This window comes from Chamaea fasciata, unplaced genomic scaffold (assembly GCF_029207755.1).
Source record: "Chamaea fasciata isolate MVZ Bird 193981 ecotype frontalis unplaced genomic scaffold, bChaFas1.0.hap1 SCAF_12, whole genome shotgun sequence".
In the NCBI taxonomy this organism is placed as follows: Eukaryota; Metazoa; Chordata; class Aves; order Passeriformes; family Sylviidae; genus Chamaea; species Chamaea fasciata.
The window spans coordinates 15,266,288-15,284,898 of NW_027094097.1; the positions used below are offsets into that span (position 1 = coordinate 15,266,288).

At 50.8% G+C, this 18,611-nt stretch overlaps 1 protein-coding gene across 2 annotated transcripts in view; it reads left to right on the plus strand.

Annotated features, from left to right (window-relative positions):
* The window catches only part of ZC3H18 (zinc finger CCCH-type containing 18), a 42,869-nt gene that overhangs the window by 3,262 nt on the left and 20,996 nt on the right, over positions 1–18,611 (plus strand). The window contains exons 2-9 of one of the 2 annotated variants that reach the window (XM_066194750.1): positions 2,761–3,356; positions 5,999–6,083; positions 6,925–7,073; positions 7,477–7,569; positions 8,052–8,209; positions 9,698–9,730; positions 11,238–11,355; positions 13,044–13,336. In XM_066194750.1, coding sequence (XP_066050847.1) covers positions 2,775–3,356; positions 5,999–6,083; positions 6,925–7,073; positions 7,477–7,569; positions 8,052–8,209; positions 9,698–9,730; positions 11,238–11,355; positions 13,044–13,336 — 1,511 coding nt within the window. In that variant the 5' untranslated portion in view covers positions 2,761–2,774. The remainder of the gene's footprint in view (positions 1–2,760; positions 3,357–5,998; positions 6,084–6,924; positions 7,074–7,476; positions 7,570–8,051; positions 8,210–9,697; positions 9,731–11,237; positions 11,356–13,043; positions 13,337–18,611) is intronic. The other variant, XM_066194752.1, reaches the window with a different exon arrangement.

The following is an 18,611-nucleotide window of genomic DNA, read 5'->3' on the forward strand; positions in this document are numbered from 1 at the left end:
TTCCAAAGATCTGGAATAAATTGATTTGCAGATTATTTTAAGGTAACACTTTAAAACTGGAATTAAACTTGCTGCCCTGTCCCATCATTAGGCACTTTTCCTTTTAATTTCCACCTCCCAATTTTTTTTTTTTTTTCCTGCTGTTGATTTTACCTTTGGACGTCTGGGCTTTGTTTTTGGGGCATTTCCATGCAGGGTAGAATCGCTGCCAAAATCTGCTCTGTCGGTTTTGGGGAATCTTGGAGCAACAGCCCAATCCCTGAATCCAAAGAAATAAATCCCAAAAAAAAAAACCCTCCCTGCCTGGATTTTTGTGAACCCTCCTCACTCGGGCCGTCATTTATTGTGTCTCTTATCATTTCTGCTGATGGAAATTAATAGGAAATTATTACAACTGCTGGATGCTCTGGGTTTTATAAAAGCTGCTGTGGAGGTCAGTGTTTTATATTCTTCACCATCAGAACAAATTTGTTTCCTCCCATCCCTCTGAAGGTCTCCGTGTCAAACACAAAAAGCCATTTGCTTCACTTAAATAACTTTTTTTTTTTTTCCTTTTCTTTTTTCTTCTTTTTCGGTGCTGCAAGGAAACAGAAAACAAATTTCCTGAGTCCACGTGCCCCCCTGGCAGCTTTGATATTTTCTGGTGGCCTCTCAGGGCTGACCTTTTGTGTTCACACCAAGTCACTTCTCGGGCACTTGGGCAATTAAAAACCCCCGCTCTGGACTGGCTCTTGAAGCCAATAATAATTTGTGCAGGGATTTATGAGCTCAAGCATCAGCCTTGATGTGCTCAATGAGGAGATAATTTCCTTCAGATCCGTCCTGGGGAGCTGCTGGGGGCTGTTGTCAGCAGGAGGCAACTTCTGTCTTTTTATTTGGGCTTGACCTTGCCAGGGAAATCAGAACTTTGCTGCTGAGCCAGAACCAGCTTCAGTGTGGAGGGAAGCTCCAAATGTGGATTTTCTGCTGCTCTGGGCCCTGCTGATACCAGTTAACTGATACCAGCAGGGCTCTGAGGGCTTGGGGAGAGCAGAATCAGGCCTAAAACGCAGCTTAAGGTGCTTCTGGGAACGGTTTGAGTTTATTTCCTGGTTTTAACTGCTCTCCAGACCTCCCACAGGATAAAGGACATCATTTTTCTGGAGTGGGAACTTGGATCTTGGGAGTTTGCAGCAAATTCTGTTCATGACCAAAAAGCTTTTGGGGGGTTCAGGTGCTGGGCAGGCTCAGTTTGCTTTACCTGGGGCAGTGTTTGGGGTGTCTGTGGTGGCTTTTGGATGGGAAATCACCTTTCCTGTGCAAAACCAGCTGGGCAAACAGAGAAAAGTGTCAGGAAAAGGTGAAATAGCAGCTTAATAAAAGATTAACAAACTGATTTCATGATGGATTGCTGGGTGTGTTTAAGGGAGCAACCGGAGTGTGACATTTGTAGCATTTCTCCTCCAAGGCTTTTAGAAATACCAGGTGAAACTCTGAGAATTTGTGCTATGGTTTTGTGGCAGCACTAAATGAACCTGCAGAGAGCAGCTGGAGTCGAGCATGGGACGCGTTCAAATGGAAAGGATTTGTAATTCTGTGGCTTTTCTTTAGGGTGTTTGGAGCTTTTGTGTGGATGTGACCCAGTCAGCTCAGCCAGCTCCTGTCAGGCACTCCTGTGATTTATGGGGTTTTTGTTTCTGGACTAAAAGAAATTAATGTATAGCCCAGGTTCTTTCCCTGCTTTGCACCCTGCCCTTTTGTGTTGTATTTACTGGATTTATTCTCAGCAGACCTGAGATTTTTAGCATCTCCCAAGCACGTGCTTAGACATCTTCCAGAACAGTCTCAGGGCAGGCAGCTGGATCTGCTGCTTTGGAGGAATTTTGTGTTTTTACTGAGGTGAGTCCCCACCTGCAGAGCTGCCCCAGCCCTGGGCCCAGCACAGGGAGAACCTGGAGCTGCTGGGGGGAGTCCAGAGGAGGCTCCAGGATGATCACAGGGATGGAGCAAAAACAGGGAGAGCGCTGGGGTTGTTCACCTGGAGAGGAGAAGCTTTGGGGTAACCTCACTGAGCCTGCAGGCTCTGGAGGGGCTACAAGAAAGATGGAGAAGGACTTTGGACAAGGGATGGAGTGACTGGACAAGGGGGAATGGCCTCAGGCTGAAGGAATGCAGGGATTAGGTGGGATATTAGGCAGGAATTGTTCCCTGGGAGGGTGGGGAGGCCCTGGCACGGGGTGCCCAGAGAAGCTGTGGCCGCCCCTGGGTCCCTGGCAGAGTCCAAGGCCAGGCTGGATGGGGCTTGGAGCTGCCTGGGACAGTGAAAGGTGTCCCTGCCCATGGCAGGGGGTGGGATGGGATCTTTATGATCCTTCCAACCCAAACCAGTCAGGGATTCTATGAAATCCCCACCTCACTGTCTGTGAAGGGCAGCACACTCCAGTCCAGGACAATGCTGGAATCGGTTCTTTGTGCAGTTCAAACCCTGAATTTCCCTCTCAAAGGATCTGTGAGAAACCACATTCCTGAATTTATGGAATCCCAAGGTGGTTTGGGTTAGAGGGGGACCTCAAAGCTCCTCTCATTCCAAACCTCTGCCACAGGCAATCACTGGATTGGGTTCCTCAGGGCCCCATCCAACCTGGCTTTCCAGGAATTCCAGGAACCTTTCTTTAAGAGGCAAAGCACAGGAGGGGGAGTTCCCCCAGGGGGAGAAGGAGCTCCTTCAGGGTGAGGCTTTCCCAGTTCCCCCCCTAACCAGAGCTGTTGTGTGCCCTGCAGACTCTCGGGGACTGATGGACGTTTCCGACAGCCCGGAGCGAAACCCCTGCTCTCCTGAGGAAGAGGACCAGCAGCTTTCCGATGAGGAGGTTCTGAAGGAGAGCGGCTCCGAGCGGGAACTGGATGGGGAGGGTGGCCAGGGGAGCCTCCTGGGCGAGGAGGAGGAGGCAGGCAGGGCCCTGAGCCGGGGGGAAGAGGAGAACCACTCGGATGAGGAGGATCGGCTGAGCGAGGCCAAGTCGCAGGAATCCGACACCAACGAGCAGAGCGTGGGGCTGAAGAGCCCCAGGCCCCACAAGGGAGAGGAGGAAGACAGGACAAATGACCTGGAAGTGTCCTCTGTCACCAGGGAGCTGGATGAGCACGAGCTGGACTATGATGAGGAGGTTCCTGAGGAACCCAGTGCCGCTGCTGCAGAGGAGGACGGGGAGAAAGCTGCTGGGGAGGATGATGAGGAAGAGGAGAAAGGAGATGATGCCCCCGAAGATGAGAAGAAATCCAGCAGCAAGAGCGATGACGAGAAGGATGGGCAGGATCCCCTCAAGGAGAAGAAGAAAGAAGAGGACGATGGGGAAATTGATGATGGAGAAATCGATGTAAGTAGGAGGAGGGCAGAGCCCCAGGGGGGTTCAGAGCTGGTTGCCTCTCCCATTGCAATTCCTTCCTCCTCCTGATGGGAATATCCATGTCCCCTTTTCCCTGGAGGTAAGGCCAGAGCTTGGAGCAGGCCCTGATCTCAGGGGTTGGGCCCTGCTGCCCTGTGCTGAGCCAAAACTTTGTGCCAGAGCCTTTTAAAGGAGCTTTGTTCCCTCTCAGTGTGGGAACACTCCAGTGCTTTAAGAAGCTACCCTGCCTCAGCTCCAGGAGGACTTGGGAATGATGCTGACAGCAAATCCCATGGATTGGGTGTCCAGCAGCTGTTCAGGTTGAGGGGCTGGTGCTGAAGGGTGCTTGTGGTGCTCAAAACCCTGACCCTGAGCTGTTGGTGAGGCTCTAGCAGCATCTGGAGGCATGGAAGGGAAATGGAATGTGCTGGGGTTTCTGCAAAATGCCCAAGGTGTGGTTTGGGGTCAGAGATGTGCAGTGTTTCACCAAGATACTCAGAAAAAATCCAAAGTGGGGTTTAGTTGCAGTGGGGATTAGGGAAAATGTGACTTTTAGCTGTGGTTGTGTTCAGCAGGGAGCTCTGCACAGCAGCAGCTGTTCCCTGCAGCTTAACAGCAATTCCTTCCTTTTCCATGGAGAAAACAGGGCAGAGTAACCCCAGTCAAAACCCTCCCGTGGCCTCCTGGTCTGGAATTGCATCCCAGGGGTGGGAGTGTAAAGAGAAATTGCTGGTGCAGAGCCCCTGGGCTGGCTCCCCATTCCAGAATTCCACCTGGGGGGTGGGAATGTCCTGGGGACACGCAGGGAGTGTGCTGGGGTCACTGCTGGGGCTCCTCAACTGAGCAGGGCAGGTGCTCTGTCCTTCCAGGCCCCATCCCTGTGGGTTCCCAGACTCTGAGAAGCTCCTGGAGCCTCACTGGACAGACCCTCCTCCCTTCTCTTCAAATAATTATATTTTGTGCCTTTTTTACTCTTCACAGTTCCTTGACAAGCTTAATTGCTTTCAAAAATGACATCATTTTTCTTCCCCGTGCCCATCCCGGCAGGTGATTTTGTTCAACACGTGTTTTCCAAAGGTTTTGTGCACTCCTGAGTCAGTTATAAGGAATTCCAGCATGTTATGGGCAGAAAAAAAAAATAAAATTCCTGGAGTCCTGACTCTTTGCTTGCTCCTTGATTAAAATATGAATGCTCTCCTTTGGAGCCTGAAGCATTCTTGGGAGCTCTCCTCACAAAGCAGGAGATGAATCTGTCCCCTGGTTTTCATACATGAAACTCATAACGGCATTCTCAGCTGCCTGATTCCAAGGAGACCTCCCAGAAATAAATACTTCCCCTTTTGTTCCAGACTTCACACAGCCCTTTTGAAAGCAGCAGAGTGGAGCTGGTTCTCCCATTCACGCAGCCCTGAAAGCCAGCCCCAGCTTTGGGGAAAACTTGGAGCTCTGTGTTTTTCTTCTGCTTTCAGCCTTCCCTGGCGTGCAGGGAGGGGAATATTATTAATGCAAATTTTAATTGGGAGCTGAGTGCAGGCTTTTAAACCTGTGGCTGTTGAGGAGAGCTCTCTCTCCCTGTCTGGCTCAGGAGTGCAGCAGGAGAGGCTCTTCACCCACCTCTCCCTGCTCCTGCGTTTGTCTGCAGCCAAGGGAATGGCTTTTTCCTTCTTTCCAGCTGCTCGGTGGATCAAAGGAGAGGGAATTTGCCTCATCTTTTCCACCCAGAAAATGGCTGTTGCTGCGCAGAGGGAAGGCACATCCAGATGCTCCCTCTTTACATGTGCTGAAAATAGGGAAATGGGGACAAGAGAGCAGGAAAACCGGGATGTCCTTGAGGATAAAATCCTGATTTCCTGGCCAGATACCTGTGACACCTTTCTGGTCATTTGTACCTTTGCCTCCTGCATCCCCAGCTCCTTTTTGCTTTCCAAGTGCAACCTAACAAAGCCAAGGAAGGTTGTTTGTTTGTTTTTTTTTTTCTTGGAGAACAGAAGGAAGTGCTGGTACTTGAAAGTTCCAATAACTTTTTGTGTTTCGTGGCTCTTATTTCTTAATCTTGGAGCGAACCTTCAGCTACTAGAATTTATTCCTGGGGTTGCAGGCCCTGGGGTTGAGGCAGAGTTTTGTTTGAGCTGCTTCCCAACTCCAGTGTGGAGCTGAGGAGTGAAGGGAAGGTGGAGATGACTGGGAGAAACCTGTTTGACTTGAAAATTCGTTTGTGAGATTGTCCCTGGAGAGGGACTTTGGGCAAGGGTACAGAGTGATAGAACGAGACGGAACTGGCAGGTTTAGGAGGGATATTGGGAAGGAACTGCCCTGGGAGGGTGGGCAGGCCCTGGCACAGGGTGCCCAGAGCAGCTGTGGCTGCCCCTGGATCCTCTGAAGTGTCCAGGGCCAGGCTGGACAGAGCTTGGAGCAACCTGGGACAGTGGAAGTTGGTTTTCCAGCCACCTGGAATATTCTATCTTCACCCTGTGAAGGAGCTCTGGGGCATTCCTTGTGACCTGACTTTGTTTTTTCCTCCCCTGGTTTTGCCCCAGGGTGGCTCCCAGTGAGTGGCTTTGAGCAAAGTGGGAAATCTCAGGTGCTGCAGGGAATGCCCCAGGTGTAATGCCAGCTCTGTGTGTCTGTTCCAGGATGATGACTTGGAAGAAGGGGAAGTCAAAGACCCCAACGACAGGAAAGTGAGGCCAAGGCCCACCTGCCGCTTCTTCATGAAAGGTAACCACGCTCTGGGGCGTGGGAACAGCCAAAGGTGCTGCAGTTGCTCCTGGTTGGGGATTTATTTTTTTCTCCATTAAGCTGCTGTTACATGATAAATCCTGCCCCAGGCTTCCCCTGTGTCACCTTCCTGTTTCTTGGTGGCCAAAGCTGAATTTTCACGGAGCCGCTACACACAAAGGGCTTTGCCTGGTGAGCCTGGAGGGAGTAAATAAAGGGAAAACTTGGCGGGGGTTTTGGAATAAAACAGGTTGTGACTGCACTATCCCTGGAAGAGTCCAAGGCCAGGCTGGCCAGGACTTGGAGCACCCTGGGATAGTGGAAGGTGTTGGGATTGGAAGTGGATGAGCTTTAATGCCCTTCCAGGCCAAACCGTTCCGTGATTCTGCTCCCTGCCTCACCACTCCTTGTTTGGGATGCGCTGTGGTGCTTGCTTTGCTCTCAGGTTTGCTGTGAAAGGCAAAGCTCCTCATTGGAAATGTTTGTCATTAACAAGTGAGGATCTCACAGGCTTATTCCTGCATTTAATTAACAGTGTGTGTCCATCCCTCCCTCTCTTCTCCCCACTGCCAAAAGGTTCTTGTACACTGATCCATCTGTTTGTCCGGACCTGTTTGTCCCCTCTGGCAGGTGGAGAGTGACAAATCTCTCTCCACGTGTGTGCAAACAGGTAAATCCCAACCCAGCTGGAGAGGAGAAAAGCCAAACACCTCAAACAACAAAAGCCAAACACCTCAAACAACGAGGATTTTCAGTGCCTGCTGGGCTTTTTTGGTGGTGGTGGGGCTGAAGTGGTGCTGGGTGCAGGAGGCAGGGCTCTAACGGCTGTGTGTTCCCACAGGACACTGCACCTGGGGCATGAACTGTCGCTTTATCCACCCCGGAGTGAACGACAAGGGCAATTACTCCCTGATCTCCAAGCCTGAGCCCTTCTCCCCCAACGGGGCCCCTCCCATGGGCCCCCACCCGCTGATGCCAGCCAACCCCTGGGTATGGAACCTCTCCTGTGCCTTTCTGCCTCCTGCAGCACCTTCCCCAATCCCTGTTCAAAGTGGGGTTCTGGAGAACCTGCTTTAGTGGGAAGTGTCTTTTCCACTGGGACCAGACGAGCTTCAAGGTGCCTTCCAACCCAAACCATTCCACGGGTCTGTGACTTTTCTCTTTTATTTTTTTTGAGCTAATACCTCAGCAAAATTCAACCCACGGTTGGATGTGTGATTTTTAAATGGAGATCTTGGAGCTGCCAGTAGAGGGGGGTAATTTTCCACGGGTTTCCCAGCTTAGTCCTGCTGAGGCATCTCCGGAGTAACTCCGAGGTGGCTTTACAAAGCATGGCTTTGCTGGTTAAAACTAACTTAAGTGTCTTCTGCTGCTCTCTTCACCTTTCCAACAGGGAGGGCCAGTGGTTGATGAAATCTTACCTCCACCTCCTCCAGACCCTCCAACAGAAAGTGCCTGGGAGAGGGGACTCCGGCATGCTAAAGAGGTAAATTCTTTCCTCAGGGAATTGCTGGCTGGCTCCAGAATCCACTGGAAAAGCTCTTTTTGGAGCATGAATGCCTTGCTCTTTATTCCTTTTGCCTTTTAACATATTAATTATGTTTTGTTGTACATCACAGTTTTTAGACAGCCAAGAGAAGCTCGAATCCAGGTTGGGGGTGGGGGTTTATATTTAAAAAATAATGGAAATTTGTGGCCCTCAAGTCCAGCCCTCCACAAAGCAAAGCTTTAAGCTGATCCAATTTCCCTCCCTTCAGCACCTGTTTCTCCAGTTTGTGATCACTGCTGGGGGGAAGCTTCAGTTTCCTGCTGTTCTGAGCTGCTGGAATGGGGAATTAAGCAGGAAAAGTCCAGTATCCTGCACATTCTGAGGGAAGAAGGAAGAAAATCCTGCAGGAAATCTCCCGAGGGCAAGATTTTTTAATACTACAATTTCTCTCCTCACGCTGCTTTTTTGTGCTCTGACAGGTATTAAAAAAAGCAACCATGAGAAAAGAGCAGGAGCCTGACTTTGAGGAGAAGAGATTCACTGTGACCATCGGAGAGGACGAGCGGGAATTCGACAAGGAGAATGAGTTTTTCCGGGACTGGAATTATCGCATCACCAGAGACGTCCGGGACCCCGCGTAAGAGACACCCCTGGCCTTTGCTCCAGGGAAAGCTGGGTGGGAGTGCAGTGCACTGAGGCTGCCTGGGCTTCACTCATCCCTCCAAACTGAGGGAATGGCACCTCCAAAACGTGGAAACAGCTTCCACAAAGCGGGAAGTTAAAGAAGTCGAGCTGCCTCCGCTCGCTCCGGTTCAACCCCACCTCCCTTCCCAGTCTCCTTGAGCCCTCCCTGCCTCCAATCTCCTTGGAATTCTGCTCCCTCCTGGGCTCTCTCCAGCTCTGCATTGCCTCCCTCACACCAGTGCATTCTTCCAGCTTTTTTTTCCCCCCCTTTTTTTTTTTTTTTTCTTATCCCAACGAAGAGAATTGAAAACTATCTGAGCTGAGGCTGCCAGGTTGGAGAGGGTTCAGTGTGCAGGAGCTGGTGGCCCCCGCTGGGGCTTCCTGGGCAGAGCTGGTTTAACAAGCACCTGAACTGGTCCCAGTTAAGCTGGGCACTGGGCAGAAGCAAAGCTGGTACCTGGCCACAACAAGCACCCTAAATTGAAGTGTTCAGGTGTTTGGGGTTTTGAGGATAAATTCAAAGCGTTGGAGACCTCAAAGCCAGCTCTGCGAAATTGTTTGGTAGTTCTCGAGCCAAGAAAAGGAATGGGAAGAGAATTTTTGGGAAAGAGGCTTGGATTCTGTAGGGATACAGGTGGATTTGTGTCTCCTCGCTCGTGCATCCTCTGTTCTTCCTACATGGACAGATTATGGAAATATTTCCACTCCCAGAGGGTTTGCAAGGCTTAGTTCTGTTTATTTCAGAGTGACTGAATGACCAAAAAAAAAAACCAAAAACCTCTGGAAAGGAGTAGATTAAGCTTTTGTTCAATATTCTTTGATTTGCTCTGGCATGCAATTCCTTTCCGTAATTTAAAAAAAAAAAACAACCCTGTCCTCAGTTCTGCAGCCTGAAAGAAAAGAAATTTCTAAAATATTAATATTTTCCTGAGTTTAATTAGCTCTGGATCTTGGGCTTGTGTTCCCCTCAGAGGCACCTGGGCTTCATCCCCAAAGTTCTGGGGGCTGTTCATCAATTATCTTTCTTTTATGACTGTCTTGTAAAATGCACCAGCAGCATTTTGGGCCTCTCTGATGTAGGAATTGTTAAAAACAGCTCTGGGTTTCGTATAGCCCATTAAAAAAATGTGCTTTTTGTACATAACCAGTGTGAAATAAAAGTCATTCCAACAACTGGAATTCCTGAAAATTCAAGGCTGTGTGAGAAGCCTGTGGCATTAAAATATCTTCATTGTGTGTGAAGGGAAAAGTTATGAGTCTGCTGCTGTAAACTGTAGAAAATGCTGATTTTTTTCCCACACACACGCAGTTTATTGCCCAGTTGGACACCTTGCAGCCAAGTGAGCACTGGGATGTTGAAAATGCTTTCAGCACTGTCTTGTGACGTGTGGAGTTGTCTCAGTAGTTCATGAATCCCTTTTTCTTTTTTGAATAACTATAGGGAGGTGGACATCAAAGAAAACATTAACTATGGGTAAGCAGGTCTTTGATTCCAGTACTGTTACAACCGTAAGAAAATTTTCCTTTGCCTTTTTTTTTTTCCCATTGCACTTCCTCAAACTTCCGAGGCCACAGACCGACCACTGTCCCCTCAGCAGCTGACTCAGTGGATATACTGGATTATTTGGGGTGTGATACCAATTGTTTTCTGATGATTTAAGCACCGAATTTTACCCAAACACACAGCAGTGATTCTTTTTGAAATAAAATAAAACTCCACCAGTATTACAGGAAGGGGAAAATTGAGGTTGTGTGAAAAAGCGGAGTTTCCTTTCTGGTGTGGCTTGAGATGTTTTTCTGTCTCTTTGAACACCTGATGTCACTGAATCCAGGCTGGCCTGCATCTGGAGTTTGTTGCTGACTGAAGCATCCCAAATCCTGGTTCTCCTTCCCTTGGCTTATTGCTTCAGTCCAAAAGAGAAATCCTAAATTATTTGAAAGCACCAAAAGAAATACAGGTACCACTTGACTCACAGGGCAGCACCTACACCTTAACCTGGTTTAGGTTATTTGGCACTCTTGAAATGCAAAAAGTGGCCCTTTATTCCCCTTTTTTTTTTTTTTTTTTAATAAAGCAGAATCTCATTATGGATAATCTGGAATTTGGGAGCCCTTGCTGTATGATTTCAGCTCTGTCACCGACTCCTCTGTGGCCCTGGAAGTTTTTTATTCCCTGTCCCCACCTCCCCATGCTCACAGTGGGTCTGATATTTGCACTCCAGGTGCTCGGATGTTGTTGAGTTGGGGAATTGAAGCCATCAAACAATGTCAATAGACATCAGGAAATGGAGGAAGCAGCTTTAAGGAGGGGGGAGTTTCAATCCTTTTCCTCCCCAAAAATCCTTCATCCTGCGGTTGTGTGTGTGCTCATCAGTCCAGCAGCTGATTCCCACTGGAGAATATCAGCTGGGGAAGTGATGCCTTCATTCCAAAGGGTAATTCCAAATCCAGAGTGTTGCTGACCTGCCCTCAAAGCTCCACTTCCCCCCGTGGAAAGCTCAGCACCAGCTCCTGTCCTGTACGGGTGGCACTGGGATGCACCCCTCGCTCCAGGGGCAGGGAACTGAGGGATCCCCATCCCTTCCACTGCCGCAGGCATTTGGGATGAGCTGTGAGTGCATGGGCAGCAATCCCAACTCTCAATCAGGGAGGCAGAACATCTCCTGCTCCCTTTGCAGGCTCTGGAAGGGGCTCTCATAAGCACTTTTCTGTGTTTGCACCACATTGATTTGAAGGCTGAATTTTTTGGTAGCTCTTTTTTTTTGGTGTTTATCAAGAAAGGTTTGTGCTTTTCTCTGATAAGCCTCACTTAAAAAAAAGGACTGTTTAGTCGGGCTGTGTAGAAAATAAACATCTCTGCACAGCCCTGCTGCATCGAAGGTGGTTTTGTTGTCACAGTGACTGAGCTGACCTAGAACACGCAGGTTTTGTGGTGCCCAGGTGCCACTTCCCTCTCTAACATTCCCTGTTTTTCATTGTAGGCTTGATCCCTATGCAGATCCCTATTATGACTATGAAATAGAGCGCTTCTGGCGTGGTGGGCAATATGAGAATTTCAGGGTTCAGTACACAGACCCCGATCCCTACCGTAATTACAGAGTAAGTAAGGAAATTCCCCCGTCTCCCTTTCCCTTCCCAACTTCCTTCCAGGTTCTTCTGGGCCTCGTCACGTTTCCAGTGCAGTGTTTGAAATGAGAGTTTTCAAACAGTTAAATCTTGGCTTGATGACAGCACAGAGCAGGCTGGAGGGGAGGGGATGGGAGGATGTTCTGTCCCAGCACCACGAGGGCAAAAGCAGCGCTCCAGGCTTGGGAATGAGGTTTGGGAAGCTGCCTGATGGAAAAGGACGTGGGGTGCAGGTTGACAGTGGCTGAGAAGGCCACAGGCACCAGGCCTGGCATGGCCACAGCCCCAGGGTAGGGATTGTCCCCTATGCTGGGCACCTGAGGCCACACCTGGAGCTCTGCTCAGGTTTGGGCCACTCCAAGACACACATTGAGGGGCTGGAGTGTGTCCAGGGAAGGGGCTGGAGAATCCTGAGGGAGCTGGGAAAGGGGCTCAGCCTGGAGAAAAGGAGGCTCAGGGGGGACCTTGTGGCTCTGCACAAGTCCCTGACAGGAGGGGACAGCCGGGGAGGTCAGGCTCTGCTCCCAGGGAACAGGGACAGGAGGAGAGGGAATGGCCTCAAGTTGCACCAGGAGAAGATTGGATTGGATTTTAGGAAAATTGTTTCATGGAAAGTGTGTAAAGCTTTGGAAAAAACTGCCCAGGAAAGTGGTGGAGTCGCCACCCCTGGAGGTGTTCAGAAAACCTGTGGATGTGGCACTTGGGGACATGGTCAGTGGTGACCTTGGTGATGGCGCTGGGCTGAGGGTTGCACTTGATGATCGAAAGGTCTTTTCCAACCTTACCAGTTCCATGTCTGAGATGGGAAGCTGGTTCATCCTCATGCTCCTTGGCTGCTCCTCAGTGTAGCAGTTGAGCAGTGCTTGCCCATCCTTGGACATTCTTGGAGAGGGAGGGAGTTTCCAGGAAAGAACCTGGTTGAGAAAAGGTTTCCTTGCTAATTCTTGGGAAGGATAGATTTGGGCAGGTGTCCTCTGTGTACCAGCAGGGGCTCCAGCCTGTTGGGATTGAGGCACAGGTGCTGAAATCCCAGGAGTTGGCTGGTGTCACACCAGGAACGGATCTGAACCCTTTCCCTGCTCTTCCTTTTCCCCTCATGCAAACTTTGTGCTTCTGGAGCAGTGACCAAACCAACCAGTCCTGCTCAGGGGGGAGCTTTTCAGTGCTTTCCATCAAATCCTTTCAAAAGTAGCTTTTCCTTTGCTCTAAATCCTTGTTTTCTGCAGAAGCAGTGCTCAGACAGGAGCCTGGGCCTTGCTGTGGCCACACATGACCAATTATTTCCCTGCTGCTCATTTGCAAAGTTAATTAGGTGGTTATAGAAATGATCAGCAGTGAGAGGAAAGACTCGTAAACATCAATACGTTTATTTAATAAGCTTAATAAACCAAATCAACCCAAGCATTGCCTTTGAGAGCAACAGTTGTGTGGGATATGATGCTGCGTTTGTGTCCAGGATGCAGATTATTGACCTCCAGAATACTGAACTCCAGATTATTGATCTCCATGTCGTTGATTTGCAGATTATCCATCTCAATCCTTTCCCGAGGGAGGGCGGATGTCATTTCTGGCATTCCCAGGCTTTGTCGGGAGCTGCTCCCGCAGCATCACCACGGCTTTTTCCCTGTTGTTTTTTTGTTGTTTTTTTTTTTTTTCCCCAGGAAAGAGAGCGAGAACGGGAGCGGGAACGAGAGACCAGGCAGCGGGAACGGGAACGGGAGCGGGAACGGGAACGGGAGCGGGAGCGGCGCCAGCGGGAGCGCGAGCGGGAGCGGGAACGGGAGCGCGACAAGGAGCGACAGCGGCGGAAAGAAGAGTGGGAACGGGAGCGGGAACGGGTCAAGAGGGACGAGAAGGACAGGCAGCACAGGGACCGCGACAGGGACCGCGATCGCGACAGGGACCGGGAGCGCGACAAGGACAAGGCGAAGCCCCGGTCCCCGCTGCTCCCGAGGTAAGTGCGTGCCGCGCCACCGGGATTCGGGCTCGGCGTTGTCGTGGGGTGTGGGGAACTGCCGAGGAGAGCGGTTGTTAATGAGCCTCGTGTCCGCTAAGTGGAGCTAAAACGTCAGTGACAGTGAGCGTGTGTAACCTGAGCCCGAAAGCCGGAGCGTCCTTTGGTGCGGAGGTGTTGGTCCTTTGGTATGGAGATGTTGGTCCTTTGGTATGGAGATGTTCTGCTCGTGCCTCTTCCCTTCAGGCTGGAGAGGTTCTGGGAGGATGAGGCACTCCTGCAGGTGAGGTGTGGCTTTTGAGACCTTGAGAAATGTCTGTCACAAGAGCCAGGGCTGCTTTGGGAGTTTGTGGATAGCAAAAGTATCTGGAGGTTTAAGTACAACTCGAAAAGGTGAGGGAGTTGTCCTTGGAGTGAGTGTCTGCTCAGGGGAATTGCAGCGCGAGGTCAGGTTTGTTTCCTCTGACCTCTCCTTGTTTGTGGGAATCCTGGTTGTGACCTGCATGAAAGAGAAAATGGAACCAGACAGACTGAAAGTGCAGGAATGTGATTCCTGTTTTGTTCCTCTGTCAATGATTTATGACCCTGCCTTCCCAGGCTCCTCTGTCTGAGGCACGTTTGTAAAGCACTGGGTAAATATCCCAGTGGAATGGAAGTTTTGATGGCACAACCTCGTTTGGTTCAGAATCATGGAAAAGTACCACGTTTTTTGCAAAAGGACATCTTAGAGCAACCTGGTCTAGTGCAAGGTGCCTGCCCATGGCAAGGGGGTAAAATGAGATAAATTTCAGTGTCCATTCCATGGTTTTGTGATCTCCAGGAAAACTGCTTAACAGCTTTTGGGAAGAGTAGCAGACAGAGACTCCCACAGTGTGTGGAGCACCCTGGGGACACACAGGCGTGTGTGGGGCAAAGAGAATGCAGGGAAGCTGTTCCCCAAGATTCATTGGAGCTTTTCTTGCTGCCTGGTGTCTGTGTTGTTCCTCTGCACTGGAGGAAGGTGTGAAACACGATGGGCATGAGGAAGGGTTGGATCAATGAAGAGCAGGGCTAAGAATGCCAGGAATGAGGCTCCACGTGGAATCAGGTGGTTTCAGGTGGGAGCAGGGCTTAGTCCTGAATCTGACCCAGAGTTTTTATCTGCGTTGCTGAGAGGTTAGCTGATTTCTGACCCTCTTTCCCAAGAGGAAGTGACAGTTTCAGAACGGTCTGGAGGAGCAGCAGCAGCTCCAGAGCAGTTATAGGAACCCCATAATTACCTGTTCCGTTTAATTATAATCTTCACTTAACAACCACGATTTGTGCACCTTAATTACCACATTGCCCAGTGGTTTGTGCTCTCCTTGGCTGGGTGATTGGACTGATCTTGTCCAGAGCCATGTGATGGAGATGATGTCAATGAAAGTGATGTCACCTGCTCGACAGCTCAAGGTCATGAGCCGGTGACAGTCACCGTGACCCAGGGCTGAGCTGCTGGCTGCTCCTTCCCTTGGCACTCCTGGAGTCCTGGGGCAGGGCTCTGTTGGGAGAGTTTAGGCTGCCAGTGCTGCCCAGAGCGTGCTGGATAGGAGCAGTGGCCATGCTCACCAGTCTTGGATCCATCTCCAAGATAGCAGTTGGCGTCTTCCACGCCATGAAACTATGTGAGAGCCCAGAGATGGGATTGACAGCATTCAGGGGATACACATTCCCTGCTTCCCTCTGGCACAAGGGAGCTGGGGATGCCTCTTGTGTCTCCAGAGCAGACTCCTTAAGATGAGTCTTGGTCATTCAAAAATAGTTTCTGATGCACCTCTTTTTTCTTTGTTTTGTTTTAAGTCTGTTATGGACGGGGATTTTTCAAGGGGCGTGGAGTAACAGGGCAAGAGGGAATGGCCTGAAGTTCAAGGGAATGCAGGGTTGGATGGGATATTGGGGAGGAATTCTTCCCTGTTAGGGTGGTGAGGACCCTGAAGCCCATCCCATCCCCTGCCATGGGATTTCAGTTCCCATGGTGGACATCCATGTCAGCATGACCCCATCCCACACCTCTGCAGCTCTGGCTGTCTGTGGAGGAAACAAACCTGCAGAAAGAAGTTTTGAAAAAGCTTTTTAACAAGTGAAAGCATAATTCCAACTTCTTCTCCCTCGGAGGGCGCATCCCTCATCCAGCATTTCCCCAGGAGTCCCCGTCACGCTCGTGCTGTGCCCTGGCTCTGGGCTGTGTCCCACGTCACTCTGTGACCAGCTCCCAACTTCCTTATGGCAGTGCAGTGGCTCGAGCCGTCTCACCTTTTCTCCAGAAACCTCCGTGCCAAGCTCCAGAGGAACAGCCTCGGCATCCTGGGATTGAGCAGCTCCCCAGCTTGTGTAACGTGTCAAACCTGGGATTGCTCCGCACTTCCTGGGAAGCAGGATGCACAGCAGTGCCCCAGCACACACCTGTGCCTCTAAAAATAGACTCCGGGCTTTCCCTAATTGCTGGATCCCAGCTTTTGGCAGGTCCAGCCTCTCTGGGTGGCGCTGAGGGCTGGCTCACGCCGCGGCTGCCCGTTAACATTCCTGCCACTTGCAGGGCCCACACAGCCCTGCTGGTGATGGGCTGGGAGAGCTGCTCCACAGAGCTGGGAGAGCTCCTTTACAGAGCATGGAGAACTCCTCCACAGAGCATGGAAAACTCATCCGTAGAGCATGGAGAACTCATCCATCGAGCAGGAAGAACTCCGTTACAGAGCATGGAGAACTCCTCCACAGAGGTCGGAAAGCTTCTCCAAGGAATTTGGAGAGCTCCTCCACAGAGCATGGAGAGCTCCTCCAAGGAGTTTGGAGAGCTCCTCCAAGGAGTTTGGAGAGCTCCTCCAAGGAGTTTGGAGATCTTCTCCAAAGAACTTGGAGAGCTCCTCCATAGAACTTGGAGAACTTCTCCACAGAGCTTGGAGTCCTCCTCCACAGAGGTTGTGCAAGCAGCACTGAGCTTTGCCAGAGGCAGGGCTGAGGATGTTGGTAATTCCAGGCCGATCCCGGTCACTCCATCAGTGTAGGGGCTCCTACAGGAACTGGAGGAAGGAACAAACCAGGACCTGCAGGGTCAAGGGATGAGAGAACCCAAACAGCAAAGAGCCAGGAACACAGGAACAAATTCCCTTTCCATTCTGCTGAAAGCAGGAAGGTTTCACCTGATCTCTAAACAACAGAGGAGTTTAAGGTTGAAAATGTGGAGAAGCCAGAGGTGTTCCCAGCATTGCTGGGTGATGGAGTGACAGGGCAAGGGGGACATGGATTCAAACTGGCAGAGAGGAGGTTTAGATTGGATTGTGGGAAGAAATCCTTCCCTGTGAGGGTGGAGAGGCCCTGGCACAGGGTGCCCAGAGAAGCTGTGGCTGCCCCTGGATCCCTGGAACTGTTCAAGGCCAGGCTGGAGCAACCTGGGACAGTGGAAGGTGTCCCTGCCCGTGGCAGGGGGTGGAATTGGATGAGCTTTAAGGTCCCTTCCAACTTCCATTCCATGATTCTGTGGATGTGCAGTTGCTGTTTTAAGCACTGGGTTGGGTTTTTTCCCCAAGCTTAAGATGAGCTCCTCAAGATGCACAAGTTTAAAATCTGAGATTGCACTGCTGGTAAAACTGTTCCTCCCCCTCCTCCTCCTCCTCCCTCCTCAGGCACCGAACACTCAAACAAGCCAGGACACTTTATGATCAATTAGAGGGATAACTTGGCTGTCTGTCCTCCTGCTCCCATCCCCAGAACGAGTTCTGATGCCCCAGGCTGGGCCTGATTTTTGCTGAGTGCAAAATTCCTTCTTTTTCTCTCCGTCTTGCCGGTGGAGCTCCCTGTTGTGCAAAGCCTTTCAGGGATAAAGAAGTGACATGAAATATGTCCTCTGAAGAAACTTAGAGCGGTGCAAGATGTTCTGACCCTTAGCTGGGGGCAAAGGCTCTGCACACTGAAATAATTCACTTTAATCCTTTCTGTTGTTGCCATAGGCCTTTATCCCACTGGCATCTGAGGGAATCAGTTTGTTCCAGGAGCTCGTGAAGCAACCCAGTGTTGTGGGGCCTGTTGGTGGTTGTCTTCCCAAAGCACTGAGGGAGATTCAGGAGATCATTCCCAAGGGACAGCGCTGACACTGACGTCCCTGTGACAGGGACAGGACTCAGGGAATGGCTGGAGCTGTGTCAGGGGAGGTTTAGGGTGGATATCAGGAAAGGTTCGTCCCCCAGAGCGTGCTGGGCACTGCCCAGGCTCCCCAGGGAATGGGCACGGCCCCAGAGCTCCAGGAGAGCTTGGACACCACTCCCAGGGATGCCCAGGGTGGGATTGTTGGGGTGTCTGTGCAGGGCCAGGGGTTGGATCCACCAGAGAGAAGAAGGAACCTGTTTTGCTGCCCCCTCAGCTGGAGTGGCGCTCGGTGTTGGTGACCAAGCAAGGAGGAAGAAGGTCCATGAGATGGGCAATGGTTCCTTTCCCACCTGGATTTCCTCTCCATGGAGTGCTGGGGGTTCTGGTTGGGAGCAGCATGGCAAGATGAACCTTGGAGTGAGACATTGTCACCTCCAGTCCTGGAGTTTGTCCCGATGTCAGACCTAAAAGCTCTTCCCACAAAGACCAGACGAGCTTCAAGCTGTGCCTGAGGAGGCTCAGGTTGGACATCAGGAGGAATTCCTTTATGGAAAAAGAGACTGGGCACTGGGATGGGCTGCCCAGGGGGATGGTGGAGTCCCCATCCCTGGAGGTGTCCAAGGAAGGACTGGATGTGGCACAGGGTGGGGATTGGTCACAGGTTGGACTTGATGACCTCAGAGCTCTTTTCCAGCCTCAGTGATTCTGGGATTCTCATTAAATTCCATGGAACACCAGTGCCAGGTAGGATGAGGAGAAGGATGGCGCCGTTGTCCTCCAGAGATGTTCCCAGGAGGTGACAGCAGCTCTGAAGGTGCCAGGAAGGAGCAGTGTCTGACACGCCATCCTGTCATCACGCACACCACGCTTTTTTTGGAAGGAAGTTCCCTCCATCAGGACTAAAACCTATTAATGGAGAGCACTTAGGCAGCCATAAAATACCAAAATAACCCTATGAGACAACTGACAGCAAAGTCAGAAAAAGGACAGACCAGAAATCCTCATAGAACCTTTCCAACCTGGAGCATCCCAGCTGCTCCCGAGGTGTCACCTGGAGCGTGAGGTGCTGCAAATTCCAGGACAAAAGGTTACGTGATCCCACGGCCGTGCTCACCCTTGTGTTGTTTTCTCAGGCTGGTTCAAGTTGACTTTGTTTATCTCTGAGCAGGGTAACCCA